At 40.8% G+C, this 19396-nt stretch overlaps 1 protein-coding gene across 17 annotated transcripts in view; it reads right to left on the bottom strand.

Annotated features, from left to right (window-relative positions):
- Positions 1 to 19396, bottom strand: part of SUSD1 (sushi domain containing 1) — a 141012-nt gene that overhangs the window by 106973 nt on the left and 14643 nt on the right. For all 17 annotated transcript variants that reach the window (XR_004319413.1, XR_004319410.1, XR_004319411.1 and 14 more), the window contains exons 4-5: positions 10101 to 10253; positions 9292 to 9471 (exon numbers count right to left, since the gene is read on the bottom strand). Coding sequence is in view for 10 of the 17 variants with exons in the window: in XM_032478192.1 (XP_032334083.1) it covers positions 9292 to 9471; positions 10101 to 10253 (333 nt within the window). In the remaining 7 variants the exon portion in view is untranslated. The remainder of the gene's footprint in view (positions 1 to 9291; positions 9472 to 10100; positions 10254 to 19396) is intronic.

Consider the following 19396-nt stretch of genomic DNA (forward strand, 5'->3'; position numbering starts at 1 on the left):
TCATGTAGTTTATAGACATAAAAATGGAGGTCCTTGGAGTTTAAGTCTCATTCAAGAGTTACAACACTATTAAAAACAGCACCAATGTTCAAACCATGGTTTGTGTGACCCCAAAGTCCAGGCCCATTAAATTTGGGCAGCCTCACGATGAAGAGGTCCACTCTAAGCCTTGACAGAGACTGACCTTACAGGTGAGCTAAAATATCAGAAGAAAAGGTTGCATGAAAAGACATTCAAATCAGTCAGGAAGGGTTCTGTAACAACTCCCTCTGCCCAGTCTTGTCTCCAAGAACTGTCCCAGGGCAACAGAGCTGCTGGAAATGAACATCCCTTGCCGCTGTGTGATGCCCTGAAGCCTTCCCAGTACCGACGTTTAACTCCGTGATATGAGGGTCTGGCAGGGGGTCTCGCCTGGAACATAAGCGAATCACAGATATTCCCAGAGATGGCAGCCACTGCCACTTCTACTCAGACTTAATGGTACCCAAGAAAGCAGGTGGCCCCTATTAAGAAGTATTCAAAATATTCAATAGAGGCTGAAATAAGTAATGGAAATATAGTTTGACATGAAAATCCCAAAGCTCTTACCATCACAGGGAAATAAGCCATTTAAAAACAGTTAAGGGCAGGGAGAGGGTATAGTTCAGTCGTAGAGTGCATGCTTAGCATGCGCGAGGTCCTGGGTTCAATCCCCAGTACCTCCACTAAAATAAATAAACAAATCCAATTACCTTCTCCCACCAAAAAAAAAAAAAAAAAAAATTTTAAGTTAATATCCAAAGGAAAGAAAAATTAAGCAGCACAAATTTTGTATTGCATATGCATAGAGGTCTTCGTTAAAGGGTATGTTTCTCTGGCAAATTATGTAATTAACAACGTTTGGATCTGCATCAGGAATAGAGTCGACTAATTATGACCATGGCTGGGAATTTTTCCTTCCTATCTATCCTATTACCTGTGATTTTATTCAAATAATCACCTTCAAAATAGGTCTCCCTTGGGGGAAATGTATGGGGCCAGTTTCAAGGACCGCATTTACACTGTAACTCTGATTCGTATCTTTAAGGTAAAAATGTTTATCCACACTGCTAGCTTTAATATTCTACCCAAGAAAATATTCCAGAAGGACATCTGCTTGATGAAAGGAAAAGGCAATTTATGGCCTCTAATCCACAGCTGGCTCCGTCACTAATGTCAGCCACATTGATGGCTGTTTATTATCCACATCAGCACAATTATGTGATTGATGATAGGGAAAAAAAAAAAACAGAGTAATATGAGGCTTAATCTAAGACTGTTTTACAGACCGATAAATACCAGGCTGAAAAAGAAAAAAAAAATGACCAATAATGTCTATAAATTGAGGCAGACATTTTGCCAAATGCCAGGGGAATGAATGATAGGCCTTTTCCACTTATTGATATTGACCAAAAAAAAAAAAAATCTTCCCAGAAAAATAAACTACTAGATGGAAGGCTCTGACAAAAGGGCAGACACAAGTACGAAAACTGCAGAAAATCACATCAAAGTCATTTTTCATCTTTACACAACAGTAACAGGAATACGCCTCCCTTGTGCCTTGGGATCAAATCAGAAGGTTTACATACTACCTGGAAATCAGTGAAACATGGGAGGTTGTAAGGGCCCGAACAGTCTCGGCCGATGAACACCAGAGCGGACGCTGTCCTCGCGGTCTAGGTCAGATAATTCAGCACTTAGACCTGCACCTTCTTCACTGCTTTCATTTGTAAGAATATCCTCTCCCCTTCCGAACGGTAAGTTCTCTGTGGGCTGTGTCTATATCCTGTATTTTTAAAACCTCCCCTGCAGTCATGTGGGTTATTAATATTACCGTGAGCGTTAAATTTTGTGACGTTTATATGTAGGAAATATGACTCAAGGAATGGGGTTGAAAAGTGTAACCTTCTAACAAAGTTTCAAGCACTTTATGGCATGTTCTAATTTTGGCAAAACACGGTTAGACCCTCAATCCAGGATCCCTTGGGCATTAAATCACATATATCACTGATGTTGGGATTGGAATCTAACATCTCAATATGTGGCAACGTGAACTTAGAAAATGTTATCACAATCATCAAAGGGAAATGGGAGGGTTATATTCCATGAAGCACATTCTCAAGAGGCGCTTATAAACTGCTGGAACTAATCTAACAAGCTCATTAGTAATAAAAAGTCCACTTGCCCTTAAGGCAGCAGAAAGAAAAAAGAATTCCTTTTTGATGGATTTTGTATTCCAAAGTCTCCCATGAACTTTAACCTCAACTAACAATACATTTCCTTCAGATGATATTCACAGATCGTTTGGAGGAAAAACAAAATTTTCCACTTCACATAAAAACACTTACTGTCAACGGTGTCTAATATGGAAACAGCTAGAATCTGAACACTTCAGAAATCGCAGAGGAGGTGACAGGGTAGGTTAAAACAGGAGTGCTGGTAGGGGGAAAAAGAGTTTATCAATATACCTCTTGAAAGGATCTTTCATTTGTAAAGGTGAGATGCTTTGAAAGGCCCCGGGATCTTTCTTTTTTCAAAAAATAACATTAAAATTCTTCATTTAAATGGTCTAGTTGTATATAGAATATCTGAATTTTAAAAATCAATAAATAAGGTAAAGTGAAAGCTGAAGAATTTCAGACCTTCCCACTTTAAGGTAGGAAGTTTCAGAAAGACCTTAATATTTTGCTAGAAGCAATACCTGCCACTCCCTGCTAGATTATGAGTCTCTTATTATGATGACACTTACCCAGCAGCCACTCTGCATCAAGCACAATGCCAAGTGCTTTATATCATCACCTCATTAAATCTTTGTAATAACTCTAACAGGGGAGGATCAGTTTTATCCCCTTCTTCAGAAGGAAACTGGAGTTTGGAAAAATTGAGAGGTGGTTATGGAACCCATGGGTGGCTCAGCCAGAACTCACACAAGTCTTTCTGATTCCAAGGCTCATGTTTCATCACCCTGAGTCTTCTAACCAATGTCATTACTTACTTTGCGCACTCAAGTGGCTCTAACCATTTGTAAGTGACATATTCCAATGGCATTTACTTGGCAAAGGGGTAACGTGAGAGATTTGTTGCAGGCAGCGAGTAAGTCAATGAAGCTTTAAAAGATCAGGACGTAGTGAGATGCCAGAACATCTATTTCAAATGAAGCCAAACTCCCATCGCCTGGAACACAGATGCTGAACACAAGGTAAGGGTGCTGCCACTCCAGCCTCTCTCACCCAGGTGGACATCGTGAGTCGACCACAGCACTCTTCCCTGCTAAGCCTGGCTAAGAACTCAGAACCCTCGCACACGACTAAAAATTCAGAGATGGCAGTTCAATGACCTCACCTGAATGCATTCATTTGTATTCCAATTTATGTCAAAACTTTTTCAAACTCTCCCCAACCATGCAGAGGTGAGATTGGGCTCCACTATGAAAATCTCAAAAGATGAAGAGTTTGACTCAGCAATGATAAGCGTCCTTCTGGGTGGGTCCAAGGCCACACTGGACAGGAAGACACGTCTGCCCCAGCGTGCCTCTCCTCCTAGCCCTCCAGCTTTTCATCACTGCCTCCCACCTCCAGGGCTCACTGAGGCTGCTTCGATATGGAATTTGCCTTCTAGAAAAGTGCTCTGGGTCCTCAATTTGATATATAAGCCAGTGACCTAAGGGAACTATGAACTAAGAACTGGAGTGACTTGCTCTGGTTCCTAATGGGGACTAATACCCATCACTAGTTGTAAACAGAGTATCTGTGAAACGGGAAGTAACACCAACCTACTAACCACCTCAGAAGGCATTTCTAAAGAGCAAAGGGGACAGTGTTTATGGAAAACCTTGTAAGCCTCAAAGTGCTGGTCACCTCTAGAGAACTGGGCTCAGCTGTGAGCAGACTTCAGAAACCAGGTCCCACCCCATTAACCAACTCGAAGAAGAAAGTCGGCCTCTGCAATCGGCCCAAGGATGGAGGGGTGGGCCATCCATCCTCCGAGGGCCACATTCCTGGATGTGGGGAAGCCAAGAGTCAGCCCCAAGGCTGGTTTACCAAAGCATAGAAATATCATGCCAAGTGAGAAGGAAGCATGAAGGCCCAGAAGACAGGGTAAGAAGGTGTGGAATCAGGAAAGGACATGAAGCTTGAGGGGTGAAACAAACGAGGAGGCCACGGTTTTGGCAAGGCTCAGCCACAGGGCACACTGGGACGTGGTCCGGGAGCCAAATACACCACCTCTGCCGTCTTCTGCACCGCCTTGCTCGGGGATGCAGGGCGCCTCCCCAGGCCCCAGGGGTGCCGGGCACCGGGCCAGGTGCTGGAGGCTGACGCTGAGGAAGACTCACAGCCCAGCAGGGCAGACTGATGAAAATCATAAATACTCACAAATAATATACTCACATGTTGCGCACTAAGAAAGAGAACGTCAGAAACGAGGTTTAAACTGAAACTTGAAAAATGAGAAGGAGCTTGCTGTGCAAAAAGCAGGGAGACTCCCTCAACAGATGAATGAATAAACAAAATGCAGCAAATCCATACAATAGAAAATTACTCATAGATAAACAAGCCCGTACTGTATAGCAGGGGGAGCTATATTCAATGGCTTGCAGGAACCTAAAATAAAAAAGAATACATATATATTATACATATATGTATGTATAACTGAGTCACGATGCTGTACACCAGAAACTGACACAACATTGTAAATCAACTATATTTCAATAAAAAAAATTTTTTAAAAAGGATATTGGGGTTGGGACAATTTCGTAAATAAATTTTTTCAAATGTTTAAGAACAACAATAACAACAACAACAAAAAAAGAAAATTATTCAGCCTTAAAAAGGAATGAAGTTCTTCAAAAGGTACAAACTTCCAGTTGTAAAATAAATTAAATCCTAAGGAAGTAATATACGACATGATAAATATAATTAACACTGTTGTACATTATATATGGAAATTGTTAAGAGAGTAAATCCTGAGTTCTCATCACAAGGAAAAAACATTCTTTTTCTAGTTCTTTAATTTGCTATCTACATGAGGTGATGAACATTCACTAAACTCACTGTGATAACCATTTCATGCTGTAGGTAAATGGAATCATTATGCTGTACACCTTAAACTTATACAGTGCTGTATGTCAATTAATATTTCAATAAAACTGAAAGAAAAAAAAGGAATGAAGTTCTGATACATGCTGTAACATGGATGAACCTTGATAAGATTATGCTAAGTCAAATAAGCCAGACATTAAAAGACATGTGTTGCATGAGTCCACACATATGAGGTATCTAGAATATAAATTCACAGACACAGAAAGCAGAATAGAGGTTACCAGGGGCTAGAGGGAGGGAGGAATGGGGAGTTACTGTTTAATGGATACAGAGTTTCTGTTTGGGACGATGAAAATGTTCTGGAAATGGGCAGCAGTGATGGTTGCACAACATTGTGAACATACAATGCCACTGAATTGTACACTTACAAAGGGTTAAAGTGGTAAATTTATATTATGTGCATTTTACTACAATAAAAATGTTAAAGCAGGTTGGCAATTATTTCAAGCAGAAGGAAAAGGGTCTGAAGCTAAGAGATTGCCATGCTGGTTGGGAGAGAATGATGGGAGACGTAACCTGCAGGGAAGCCAAAAGGCCAAACTCCTGTTGGCCTCAGAAGCCATGGTTAGGAGTTTGGATTTTATTCTAAATGCAGTGGCCATTTCAATGCTTTCAGAAGGGTTTTAAGCAAGGGGAGGCAAGTGTAGAAGTGGATTATTATTAGAAGGGACTATTCAGTACCAGACACACTGCCCGTGAGAATTCCCAGCCCGAAAAGAAGATTAAGCCCCAGAAAGGATGGGAACATATCTGGAAGACAGACATTCCCAGAACCCTCCAACCGCCTACAGTACAACCTGCTGGTCATTGGACTCTTTCACGAGAGGCAAAGTATTCAAAGGGAAGCGTACAAATGCCACCTCTTTCAAGAACCACCCCATCTTCCCACCTGAACCCTCTTAGTCTTTCCCCATCACCTCACATGACACTTAGGAGCTCACCCTTATGTAACAGTTCGTGGTGTGCCTGTCTTTTCTCCCCTCGCAGACTCCAGACTTTCCTAGTCACAGGATCTATTATTAAGTACAACATCAGACTGGGACTCTCATGATAAATTGATGATAAAGTTACAGTGATGCCTTCACCTTGCTCCTGGCTTGGCTGAATTTTTTAAAACTCAAGTTCTTTAAGCTATCCCTTACAACTTGCACATTTTCTGAAAATTAAAATAATAATAACAAAGTAATAGGAAATGCAAGCTAGAGTTTCTATCTTTTTCAGAGTTGATGGAAACGTGGGATGGACATTTCCATAAATTCCTACCTATTTTGGACGATTTCACCCTCACTCCGAGCATCAACTTCTGAGGCCTGTTCGCATGGGGAACTCGTGTCACAGCTCCCCTGCCAAGGCAGCAGAGCCTCCAGGGACACGGGAATTGGGAGAAGACAAACAGGATCCGCCAACAGTACCTCCTCTGATGGGGAAGTCTGTTACCCGACACTAACGCCACCATCTGTAATGCACAGCTGCTCCTTTCTCGAGTACCAGCTCCTCAGCCTCCAAGTTCACAGTTGGCTAGTGTTTTCAGTGGAATTCCCAATTCCTGTGGCTTTATAACTCTGAGCTAAAAATACAGAGCCGGCTGGCACACGGCCCAGATTCTGGAGCCCAAAAGAAGACTGAAGGATAAATAAGGAGCGTGCACAGCCCTGAGATGCTGGTGGCCATGTGGTGACTTGGGGGAGGCACGGGGGGAGGGTGTCAGCAGGCGAAGGGAACAGTTATTACAGGAGGGAAGAAAGAAGTGAAGACCTGCTCAGTAACGGTTCTTTGGAGAATATAACAAGCACTCCCCACTAAATTAACCGTCTATATTCTCAGTCCAATAATCCGGACAACTACTGATTTTCAAAGTTAATACAAATCGTCTTACATGGGGTTTCCTATATAAATCTCTAGGGAGTTCTTTGATCTGCATTATGGCACATTTTAATCTAAGTTCTGCATTTTAATTGATCCATTGAAAGATAATGTTAGGATTAAAATGTACTTTAAGAATTTCTTAACCCCTAGAATGACAATTATCAAAATATGTTTAGAGCCTGAATTGCAAATTAGAATACCTAGCCAATTAACTTAGCCAAGGCCATCACTGAGGTTTCTCAGTTACACAACAAATTCAATGAAAACTGGTTTTTTTTCTCTTTTTTCTGAAATGGAAACAACTTCATTATTTTGTCTAATATGTTTTTAAAAAATTCCTTCAATACAGAAAGTATTTAAAATACAAAAATCAGCCAGGATCTCTCCCAGTGGAAATTACCACCGTTAACATTTTGATGTATAGCTTTTTAAACTTTTTCATAAATATTACATGTACATATGGACTTTTTTAAAGTTAACAGCATGTTATACAGTTTGTAACTTAGTAATATACTGTTAATACTTATCTATGTCAATAAATATTCTTTCTGACATAATTTTATTGGCTACAAAATATTCCATTTTATGTATATGCTATGATTTATTTAAGCAATTTCCTTATTGTTAGACATTTGAAATTGTTTCCGATATTTCACTATTACAAACAACTATAAACAAATGTAACTCAGAAAATAAAAAATGTGAGTGCCTACACCAGAAACTGACACAGCACTGTAAATCAATTACATTTCAATTTAAAAAATAAAATAAAATAAAGTTTTCCAGCCAATAAAAAAAGGTGAGTGCCTTACAGTTCTCTCTATAAAAAAATTAAAAATAAATTTGAAATACATGATTTTTCTAGGAGTATGTAAATTACCAAAATGGATACCAAGAAGGATAAGAAACTTAAACAGACCAGTACCAAACTTTTTTTAAATATCCTAGGGGTGAGGGGGACGGTATAGCTCAAGTGTTAGAGCACGTGCTTAGCATGCAGGAGGTCCTGGGTTCAATCCTCAGTACCTCCTCCAATTATAAATGAATAAATAAATAAATAACCCTAATTACCTCCCCCCCCCATTCAAATAATAAATAAATAAATAAATATCCCAAGAGGTCTGCCTCTCCAAAAGTGCCATATCCAGATGGTTTTCTAGGTGAAATCTTCTAAAATGCTATTTATAGTATTCCAGAGAATAGAGAAAGAAGGAAAGGCTTTCACATTTTTTTCTCAAAATTTAGAATACCAGTGATACTAAAACCAACAAAGATGGTATAGAAGAAGAAACGAGACCAATCTCACTTGTGAATATCAATGCAAGAATTCCAAGTAAAGTCCAGCAAATATAACCCAGATTAAAAGAATAAAACACCAAAGACCCAGAAGAATCCATTCTAGCAATTAGTACTGATCATTATCAGGAAATCTAATCATATAACTGGTTAAAGGGGAAAAAATATATGTGATCACCTTAATACATGGCTAAAAGGTGTGATAAAAATAAACCATTTCTGATTTTTAAGAAAATCCCAGTAAAATGGGAATAAATGAATGCTTCCTTAAGATTATGTACACGTAGTAAAAAACTAGTAAAATGATGAAGAGAGAGAAAGCCAAAAGTAGAAAACACACCAAAATCCAACATCATCACAAAAACAGAAGCATACCAGAGTGTACCAGGGTGATTAAGCATACAATCTCGGAAATTAGAACTCTAAATCTAAATTTCGGCATGATCACCAGTTGTATAACCTCAAACAAATTACTTAATTTCTCCATGCCTCAGTTTTCTCAATCTGTAAAATGGGGTTATAATAGTACACACTCATAGGGATATTGTAAAGACTGAATGAGTCAATATATATAAATGCTTAGAACAGCACTTGGCACATAGTACTATACTAGTATACATAAGACTATAAGCAGACGTGCGTAACATCAAAAAGCCAAGATCGTGAATGAATAATGAAACTCTAAAACCATTCCCATGAAAGTCAGGACTAAGAGAATATTCAAAGTCAATACTACTATTTAAACTTTTGTTCTGAAAACACTAAGTGGTCAGTCAAAAGAAAAATACTTCTACAAATACAGAAAAATGAAAGATGAATTATTATCGTTGGAGGATGATAAAATATTATTCCTGTAAATACCAAGAGCAGCTACTGAAAACCTATTAGAAACAATAAGAACTGTATTGGATTTATTTAATTCATTCACTACCCCCAAAAAGAGATTCAGAGAGAAGTATGAAACCACTCTCAAGATGGTGTAAGCTGGGAACCTGGACCTTTGGAAACTCACCTTGGCAGTTTAATTTTGGGGACTCCCATGTGCCCAAGGCTGTGCATCTTGAAACTGTATCTTCTGAGCCACTGAAAAATCCTTCTTTGCAAGCATAATGAACCTGGCCACCAAGCCTAGAGGTATAATTTCCTATGATATAGCCATCTGGGACCTCAGGAGGGGTGCCACAGTCTATTTCTGAAAATAAATTAATGGCAAGTTCATTACTATGTGAATGTGAATTTTCAAAATTCGTAACCTCTCTCCTCCTCTACCTCATCCCCTCTCCCCACACACATACACACCTGAGCCAAATTTTAAATAGGCTGGTTCGTTTCCACATGACTTCTGGGCATGTTTCCAGTGACTGTCTCTACTTAATCTTCTCCTTCCACAGGTAATAGCACCTAAACATGCACAAAACTGGAAGAATCTGGCCATCAGCCCTCACTAATTCACACTAACTAAAGGGAAGCCTGGCCCAATGAAGTAAAAAATTTAAACCGCCCATTATCTTAAGATGTATACACCTTTGTAAGTTTCAGGGTCACTTTTGAGACGCTGCACCTTTCCAGATCAGCTGTGTTTACTAGCCTAACATAATGGTTAGTATCTGAATACCAACTGACTACTAAAAAAATCCCTGAAGTTACTAGTTTTAGCTTTTTTAGTATTCCCTTCTAAAATCATGACTGTTGCTTTATTTCATAGGTTACACATGTGGAAAGGAACAGCTCCCGCCCACACGGCCAACACAGACCCACAGGCTTAGGTTCAGAGCAGGAGAATCTCACCTTCAGATGCTGCATTCTTTGGCAGAAACCCACCTGTGCATGACGTGGCATCTCTGGTCGGGTGGAAAGGCTCAGGCCCGCTCCTTGGCAAGTATCCCTCCATACAGTAGCACTCAAAGCTCCCGTGAGTGTTCACGCACCGTCCTCCATGCCTGCACAGGTCGGAAACCTCACACTCATCTATGTCTTGAGACCCATCCCAAATGCAAGGGAGAGAAAAACAGAAAAAGGGAAAAAAATGGTGGGACATTGTGACAGCCATTTCTCATGTTCTCAGTCTGCACGTATACAAGTGGATGCATCTGTTTGCAATTGTATCATTTTATTTTACTCCTTAAGAGTTCTCCTCATAGATCCCTCACATCAGTGGGCACTAACAGGTGCTCGATAAATATTTGACAATGTGTTATGAAAATATTTAGAGACCAACAACCATCACCAACTCTCAAACACCCAGCAAAGTGAACTCAAAGAACTATGCTAAAAAAATCAATTACTCTAAAATAAGGGTGGTCTCACCCTCATACTAAAAGATCTGAAGTAGAACTCCTAATAAAAAATTATTCAGACGAGAGCGAAAAATGCTTTCCACCTTCTAAGCGCAGGACAATGAGGCAGGAAGTGAAGAAGATAACTCAGAAGGGTCTCACTCATTTTAGCAAGATTAGAGGGGCTTAAACCAGCCTTCAAGAAGGACAAGACATGCTCCTTAGCAGACTTTCCCCCTTGACTGAAGATGGTCAGAGATAGCAGGTCCAGGAGTAAACATCACATAATGATTCAGAGGCTGAAGAAGAAATCTCTCTGCCAGTTAGCAGGTTTTTTACCCCAGAACTGGCTTAGAGCACAAAACATAAAATTTTAAGAATTTCATCAGAGTCTCACACACACACACACACACACACACACACACACACCAATTTCACTCAGAGAAAAAAAGGACCTTAAGTGAAATGGGATTTTTTCCCAGGACATCGGCAAGGACCATCAGGGGGACAGAGGACAGGGAGCAGCATGACTGAAGAAAGTCTGGTTGCTCCCAGACTCTGGGATTTCAAAGACCAGCAATTTTGGAAGGACTGAAATATGGTGGCCAATATTGTATTTTGCCAGGTAAAGACTCCCCACCCCGCAAAAAAAAACTACTATCATTTCATAAAAGAAAGAACATGTTAACCTCAGAACTCTGCAAAGAAGGAAGAAAATAATCTCAGAATCCTTCTAAATTTTTGTTTGGTGTAATTGTATTAAAATTCACTATATTCTTATGTTTGTTGGTTGGTTGGTTGGTCTTGGACCGGTGAGCCCCTCTTCTCTCACTGATTGCTGTCTGGGAACCAGTAATTCATTCAATTGCTGGAGGAGCCGACACACGTTATCAATTCTGATCAATGTCCATCTTTAGTGCAGCACACTTTGGGGAACTCTGTGGGAGATCGGTTCCAAAGATGGCAGTGGACAATTCTGCCCCTTCCTTTCTTGCAGGCGTCTCCTCCCATCAAGAGTGGAGTCCACTTCCCCTCCTCTTGGGCTGGTCTTGAGACTCGCTTTGGCCAAAAGAACTCAGCAGAAGTAACACGGTGCCTGCTCTAGACCGAGCCTAGAAGATGCCTGGCAGCTTCCTTCTGCCTCTGCTGGAACCCAGTGTCCACTCTCTGAGGAAATCCAGACTCTTGTGCTTGGGAGAGAGGCCCTAAAGATGAGATGACACCTGAAGACAGAGGCCACACTGGGGAGAATTAAGGTGCCCTGGTCACTTCAAGGCCCCAGTGTGAGAGAGGCCTTTTATCTGCCAGCCCAGCCCAACCCAGCCTCGCCCAGCCACCTGCTGAATATATCCACACAAGTGGCAAAACCACCCAGCCATGGAATTGTGAGGAACAGTAAATTGCTGTTTTAAGTCATTAAATTGGGGGGAGTGGGAGAGGGTGGGAGGAGTAGAGTTATGCAGTAAGAAATTACCAAGACACTTTTGACCTGTGAAGAGACGTTGGAGACCAAAGTTACGAGGATACTGTATCAATGAAAAAGAGGGGGAAGTTTCTGAGAAAACAATGAAGTCTTGGAAATTATAAACAAAATATGAATGCCAAAAATAAAAACTCAATAGAGGCACTGAATAATAGGTTAGTCACTGCTAGAAAATAAACTCACAAATTCCAACCTGAGGAATTTTCCAAAACACATAGAAAAATAAATTATATATGACAGAAACTATGGGACAGAAAAATGATATGAGAACAGATCCAAAATATTCACTATCTATCTGAGAGGAATTACAGAAGAGTGGAATAAGTGTATAAGAATCAATATCAGAAGAAAAAAAAAATCACTCAGCTTACATATTCAAATTCAGGTAGCTTTCTGAGGTGACAGGCATGAATGTGGAAAAGTGAAAGTCATTCTGAACTTCATGGAATAAAAGGAAAATCTATATACCTCCTGAGAGAAAGGAATGGTAATTTAGGAGGAAAAGAGAACCAATCTGACCTAGGACTTCTTGTGTTTCAGACACTTGTGTTTCTACTTGAGCCAGTGAGAAACATCAGAATAAATAATGCCCAGAAAGGGGAAGGCCTCATAAAACACAACAAAGAGTGGTGAGAAGTGAAACCAGTAAAACTTAAACAATTGTTGATAACAGAATCACAGAGGCTTTGGTAACTGGGAAGAAAAGGCTTCTTAAAATAAAAATAATACAAAATAAAATCAATCTCCATCTAGTACAAACTTTAAGAAATGGTAAAATCATTTCTAAATGCATGTGTTCCTAGACTGGACTCATCATTTTGGCTTATCAAGATTTTCCTACTCCAAGGAGGAATTTGTAAAAGGTGTTTATGGATATACCCTTGACGCAGAAATCATTTTCCAGCCTGATCACCTGCCCCAGACTCCTCAAAGGAGAGTGAGTGGGAGTAAATGGATTTTTCAGTAGACTGTTCAAAATAAGTGGTACAAGTATTACAGGGCAAACATGCAGTGCTATGGAAAAGAAGTGGAGTTTCTAGGTGCTGACTAGCTCTTTATGGGTCACCGTAGTCATCAATCAGTTTGCTTTGTGTACACTCACTCAACAACGTAATGACAATAATTGTTATAATGACTGTTAAAAACAACCACTCCTGCATGTCATCCTGCACATGCCAAACTCTGCTCTAAACACTTCATTATTTATTACTGTTATTTGCACCTTATTTCATCCTCACAGTGGCCCTGCGAGGTTGACGCTACTATTATCCCCATTTTACAGATGACGTAACTGAAGCATAGAGTGGTTAAGGAACTGGGCTGAAGTCACACAGGTTAAGCAGTGGGAAAGCCAGGATGTGAAGCCAGGAATCTCGCTTCCGAGACCATATTCTTAACCACTAGGCTGCACTGTTTCTCCCTTTGCAATCTATGCCTACCGTCACCCAATCAACAGTTCTCTATCTCATCCTGAGAGATTGTCAAAGATGTCAACTGCCTTAACGAAGTCTACACATGTCTACCACGTATCACTGAGATTAATTAGTACGACCTGATTTTGACTTTTAATCCCTCCTGATGCTCACAAACCATCTCTTTTTTAATCCCTTTTAGGATCTTGGCTGGACAAAACATGAGAAGCTCACCAGAACAACTTCTCCAAGTAGCAGTTGATTCCATGGGGTCTTCAAGGTTATAACATGTTTGCTGGTGAAGAAAAATGTTCTGAGCAAACTTACTAACATACAACTAATCAAGGGGGAAATGTCCTATGTCCCATTCTATATATAGGATCATGGAACTTTATCCGTAGCCAGAACAATTCCTTGCTAGAAAGTAGCAGGACCGAGCAGGACACTCAGACCTGGTCCCCGGGTCCTGATGTTCTATATTTAATCCTTTCAATAGTGTGGATTTGAAAGTCAAACAGACGCAGGTTTGAGAACTGATTCTGCTACTTATTAGTTGTACCAATGTCTGTTCCTTAACCTTTCCAAATCACTTCTGTAAAATGAAGTTAATTATACTAGGCTTTTTGTGGAGATTCAATAAAACATGTGGAAAGCACTCAGCATGGTGCTTGGCTGACCTTTGGTCCTCGATACGTGCTAGCTAACACGTGAATGGGTCTTGCCTCTCTATTGACTCAGTTCTCCCCGAAGCACAAGCCACTCCTGCATGACCCACGCCTGAGCCTGGCCCTGACCGTGAGCAATGAGCATGTACACTGCATTCAACACACTCTTCCAAGTTCCTGGCTGGAGTCCCGGGAGTGGCCACACGGCTTGTTCCACTTGATTCGAATGCTCTAAGACAGAAGCGAAAAATCCATCTGGAAGGCCCTTAGCTAGAACAGGAATATCAAAGAACAGGCGTATCAAAGAGGTAAGAGTTCAAAAAGAAGCTAGTCTGGGAATAACCCCATTAAACACAAGCCCTTGTCCTAAGACACCTTTAAGATGTGAAGACTCAGAATGGACTCCGTGGGAAAAAGGCACTGAAGAACTTTCAAATTCATGACAATGTTCTCACAGCCTACTTTCTCCACATCGCTCTAAGAACTAGTTCTTTCCAATTCAATGAAGTAAGAAGAGGCAAAAATTACTTCTTCACATCTTGGAAAGTAAAATTATTTTTTTCCTGCCACCTTCCCTCCTCAATTGCCAGATTCAGCTAAGAAGCCTACATCTTAAGAAGCCACATTAAAGGAACACAAATACCCATTTAAAATCAGGACTGTTAAATTCATATCATCTACTGATATTATGCAGCGTTGGCAAGGGTATGAAGAAATGAAGACATTCATGAAATGATTAGTGAGAGAATATTGGCATGAACTTTCTGGAAGACAGTCTGGCACTATGTAACAAAATGTAAAATGTGTAGGTAGCCCTTTGACACATAAGTTACTTTCCCGAATTAATAACAGGGGGATAATTCCTTGTAAGGATGTAAGTACCAGGATGTTCATTATAGCATTTCTTACAAGGGCCAAAAACAGAAAAATAATCACAAAAAGGAGGAAAAAAATAATCTGTTAAGTAACAGAGTACAGCCATTCAATGAATTCCATATAGTTAATTTAAAAGGTATTATATATCTATCTCTATATTAATTTACAGATGAGTTATAATATACAAATAATAAAACATACTGATCTTAAGTGCTCAGTAATGAGTTGTGACAATCTCACACAACCGTGTAGCCAGCAAGATACAGAACATTTCCATCACCCTAGGAAGTCCCCTCTTTTTCTTTCTAGTCAATCCCCACTAAGCAAACCATTTTTTTTATTTCTATCATTTGAAATTAGTTTTGTCCATGCTTTATATAAATGGACTCTCTTATAAAACACGTGTTTGTGTGTCGCATCTTTTATTCAACATAACGTTTTCAAGATTCCTCTGAGCTGTGCATGTATCAATAGACAGTTCCTTTTCACTGCTAATCAGTATTCCACTGTGAGAATGTATCACAATTTATTTATCCATCCTCCTGCTGATGACATTTTGGGCTGTTTCCAGTTGGGCTATTATGAACATTTGTATACAAGTCTTTTGTAAACATACATTTTCATTTCTCTTGAGTTATATATTTATTTTTATTGAAATGAAAAGATCATGTGTTGTGAGTGAAATAAATTTTGTCTTCTCTTATTTCATGGAGTCAGACATGGAGAAAAGAACATCGTATGTTATAGGAATGAAACAGCAGATTATGGAACAACATATACATATTATTAATTTAAAATATTGGTTGCAGGAGAGATGCACAGAGGCATCTTAAAAGCAATTTCCCATAATATTGAGTTGTTGCCTCTGAGTTAATATTAGATGATTTTTTTTTCTTTCTCCTCTATATGTTTCATAATTGCTTGACTTTTCTACAGTAGTATTTTTTTTTAGTAAATGGGAAAAACAGAGCAATAGTCCTTCCTATGGGGGAAAAATATTGACTTATTTCTTCTGTCTCCTTTTGGAAAGAGCAATCATGGATCATTACAATCAGAGGTAAATGACCCATTTACCCTACTCTCTTCCAGAGCTTCATCCTCGGGTAACAGCTCCATCCTTTCTGACACGTAACTTTTGCTAAAGCAGCAGCTGAATAAATGGAGAACCATTTCAAACCACTTTTATGCTCAGAGATGCATTGGTCATGAGCAAAGAGCTTGAACTCAAAGGGCTAAACATTTCCTTCTCAATCTTGCAAATATTCAGAGTTTGCTTAGGAAAGCCTACTTTACAGATGGTTCCAAAATCAATGTAAGCCCAGCTCCTGTCCCTGTGACTCCTCCCAAAACTTTATATTAATGGAATGAAAAAGAACCCTGTGCGTATAGTTTACTGCACTCAACAGGGCCTTTGGGAAGAAGCTGGGATACCCATAATCTGGGGCTTGAGCATGTAAGAGGCAAGAGTAAAGTGTGGGAGGTGTTAACTGCAGGGGGAACCCAGGCATGGCCCCATCACTCCCAAAGAGGGACAATGGTGTCTCTGTCGAGGCCTCTGGCATTTGGGGGGATGGAGTTCGGCTTAACCATCTTTTGATCCATAATCTTTGGCCTCTCCTTCCTAGGCACCCGCCGGTGAAGCTGTCACCCACCATAGCTGGAGGCCTAAGCAGGCGTCGGGGATTCCACGGGAAAAGTAGGCAAGGAGCCAGGGGTCACGAGCACTGCTCTGGGCAGTAGAGGCAATGTCCCCGCAGTGTGATTCCCCTTGCTTCTCCCTTCTTCCAGAGTGGTAAAGCATGACTTGGGGAATAAATCCAGCTAAAATAAAGGGTTGGGATTTGGGCAGCAAAGTTATGTTTGGAGAGAGCACTGGGAAAAACCTCCGGACAGCTGCAAGCCTTCTGAAGCCCACGGAGAGCGAGCAGAATCTCAGCGGGACTGCGTGTTTGTGTCCCAGGCCACAGCTGGCTGCTCCAGGACCCAAGACAGCAGGGCAGGAGCTTGTGCACAAAGGCTCAGCCGAAGAACAAGCCTCCTGACCCGGGAGAGAGACCGACAGACTACACTGGTCTGGACTGGTAGAGATTTACATCTCAGAATAAAGATGTTTACTTCACCACAGGCAGATCTATGAGATACAGGTTTGGGGCAGCAGGTTCCAGGAACTGAACAGCAAAGCATTTACTCCCTCTGGGTTCTTTTTATTTTTTCCCCCATTTTCCCCATTTCTGAGCCAAAGCTGAACGGCTGTTAGAAGAAATGGCATCAGGTCCTGATACTGCAGGAAATGAGTTTACGAAAAAGAAGGCTGTTGCTGTCAATAGACTCAAAATAGATTCGCGAAAGCTGTGGAATTCAAAGGCACGGGAGAAGCATTTTGCAATTTTCAGCAGATCCTACTAGGTCCATGCCTGTCTGGATTCATGGTGGGAGGGAGATGACAGCCCCAGGCCTATTTCCACATCAGTCTCATATCTCTCCGCTTACTCCTGACCCACTCAAACCAAAAGGCAGGTATGAGGCAAGAGTAAAGTGTGGGAGATGTTAAACTGCAGGGGGAACTCAGGCACGGCCCCATCACTCCCAAAGAGGGACACCTTTGTCAAGGCCTCCGGTATTTTGGAATGCCCTCACACCGAAAGTGCCACAGAGCTTCTTCCTCTCGGTTGTGGCTCATGACAGTGTCCATGATCTCCAGGAGTCATTCTGGGGGCATCTTGGGGCCAGAACATCTGCCAGTTCTCCAGCACAAGAAGCCCTGCAACTCATCCCTCATCTATACACAGTGACATCCGAAGAGGCCTACCTACAAACAGCTCCTGAACTGACTTAATCTGCAAAAAGTACAGTCAACACCAGGTTTCAGGATTTCTCAGAATTCAAGAGCTAGGATTCACAATCTTCTGGTTCCAGGCAAACACTGGATAACTGCTGATACCCCAAAACCTGCTAAGCTTCTCCCAGAGAGAAAGTCCACTGAAGTTTCTGTGGCAGCTGTGATTCTGAAAGATACTCCGTGTCATCAAGAAAAGTCCTCAATCAGCTTTTACAAAGTGATAAATGAGGACCTCAGGAAAAAAAAAAAAGGCCAGGGGAATGAATGTCAATGGAAATGGGGCTTCTTTTTGGGGTGATGGAGATGTTCTAAAATCAGATAGTGGTGACTATTGTACAACTTTGTGAATTATACTAAAAACCACTGAACTGTACCCTTCAAAAGGGTGAATGTTACTGCATATGAATTATATCTCAATTTTTTTAAAGGGAAAGGTCACTAAATAATTACAGAAACTGGGGAAAATAGAAGCAGAGCCTAGATCAGGATTTTGTTCCAGGAAGATTGGTTCTTCTTGGGCTGACATCTATTTGGCCCTTGCATAAAATCTTTCTTTCTTCTTCTTCTTTCTACCTTTTTAATAACAGAATGCATCCTTAGAAGGCATACTGATATCTACACTTTCAGAAGTTTTTCCTGTCCAACTCCCACAGCCTTAAAAACACAATTTCAGGTATCGCATCCTCCAGAAAGTTCCTGATCCCTTAGCCACTTCCAAGGTAAGTGCCCCCACAGATTCTGGATTCCGGTAAGTGCCCTTTGCTTACCTATGACTAACAGTTTATACTGAAATTAGCTGTTCACCATCACCTCCCACTAGCACAGACTTGATACGTAGGAAGTGCATGAAAAATATGTATTCAATGAACTAAACACTAGATCACCGTCTTGTAAGGTTTTTTTTAACTGATATCTTTTTTTAAGGCACCTAATTTAATTCTGCAACATTGCACTTCTGCAATCATGTAGCAAGTAATTTGCTACCTGAAACAACAAGATATTATAAAATGTCTTCTCTGAGGGAAGGTGTTCATGCCAAGAATAAATGAAATGTACTCTCTGAGGGATTTTTACCTTGGCACAGGTCAAGAGGGAGAATGAATCACAGCAGCAGAACCTGTGGTGAATAAGAAGATAAAACATGCTCCCCCCTCTCTTCCCGTCCCCCCCCCCACCCAAACCTTTAAATATCACAAAGTATTGAAGGAGAGCCATTAAGTCTATGCAAAGCCATCTTAGAACCAGGAGTCTTTTCCAGCCTTTCCTCTTCATTACTGTTCAAAGATTTTCTTAGAAAACCCAAGAGCTATATCATCATGACATGCTGTAGAGTTCAGATAATACAGGAGCCACTGAAAATGAGGAGGCTTTTGCCCTCTCCTTGTGTTTGACCAACATATGCCCAAAATCTGACCTGCGAAGCTCCTGAGGTCCTAAAAGTTGCCCTCCTCACTCGGCTTCCTCCTCTGGGAGACAAGCCCACATCTCTAACAGGTGCAGCTGCTGCATCATCGTGAGACCCACCCCCTCCGCCCCTGGCAGTGTGCACGGAGCTGGCGGGTACCA

This window comes from Camelus ferus, chromosome 4 (genome assembly GCF_009834535.1).
Source record: "Camelus ferus isolate YT-003-E chromosome 4, BCGSAC_Cfer_1.0, whole genome shotgun sequence".
Lineage (NCBI taxonomy): Eukaryota > Metazoa > Chordata > Mammalia > Artiodactyla > Camelidae > Camelus > Camelus ferus.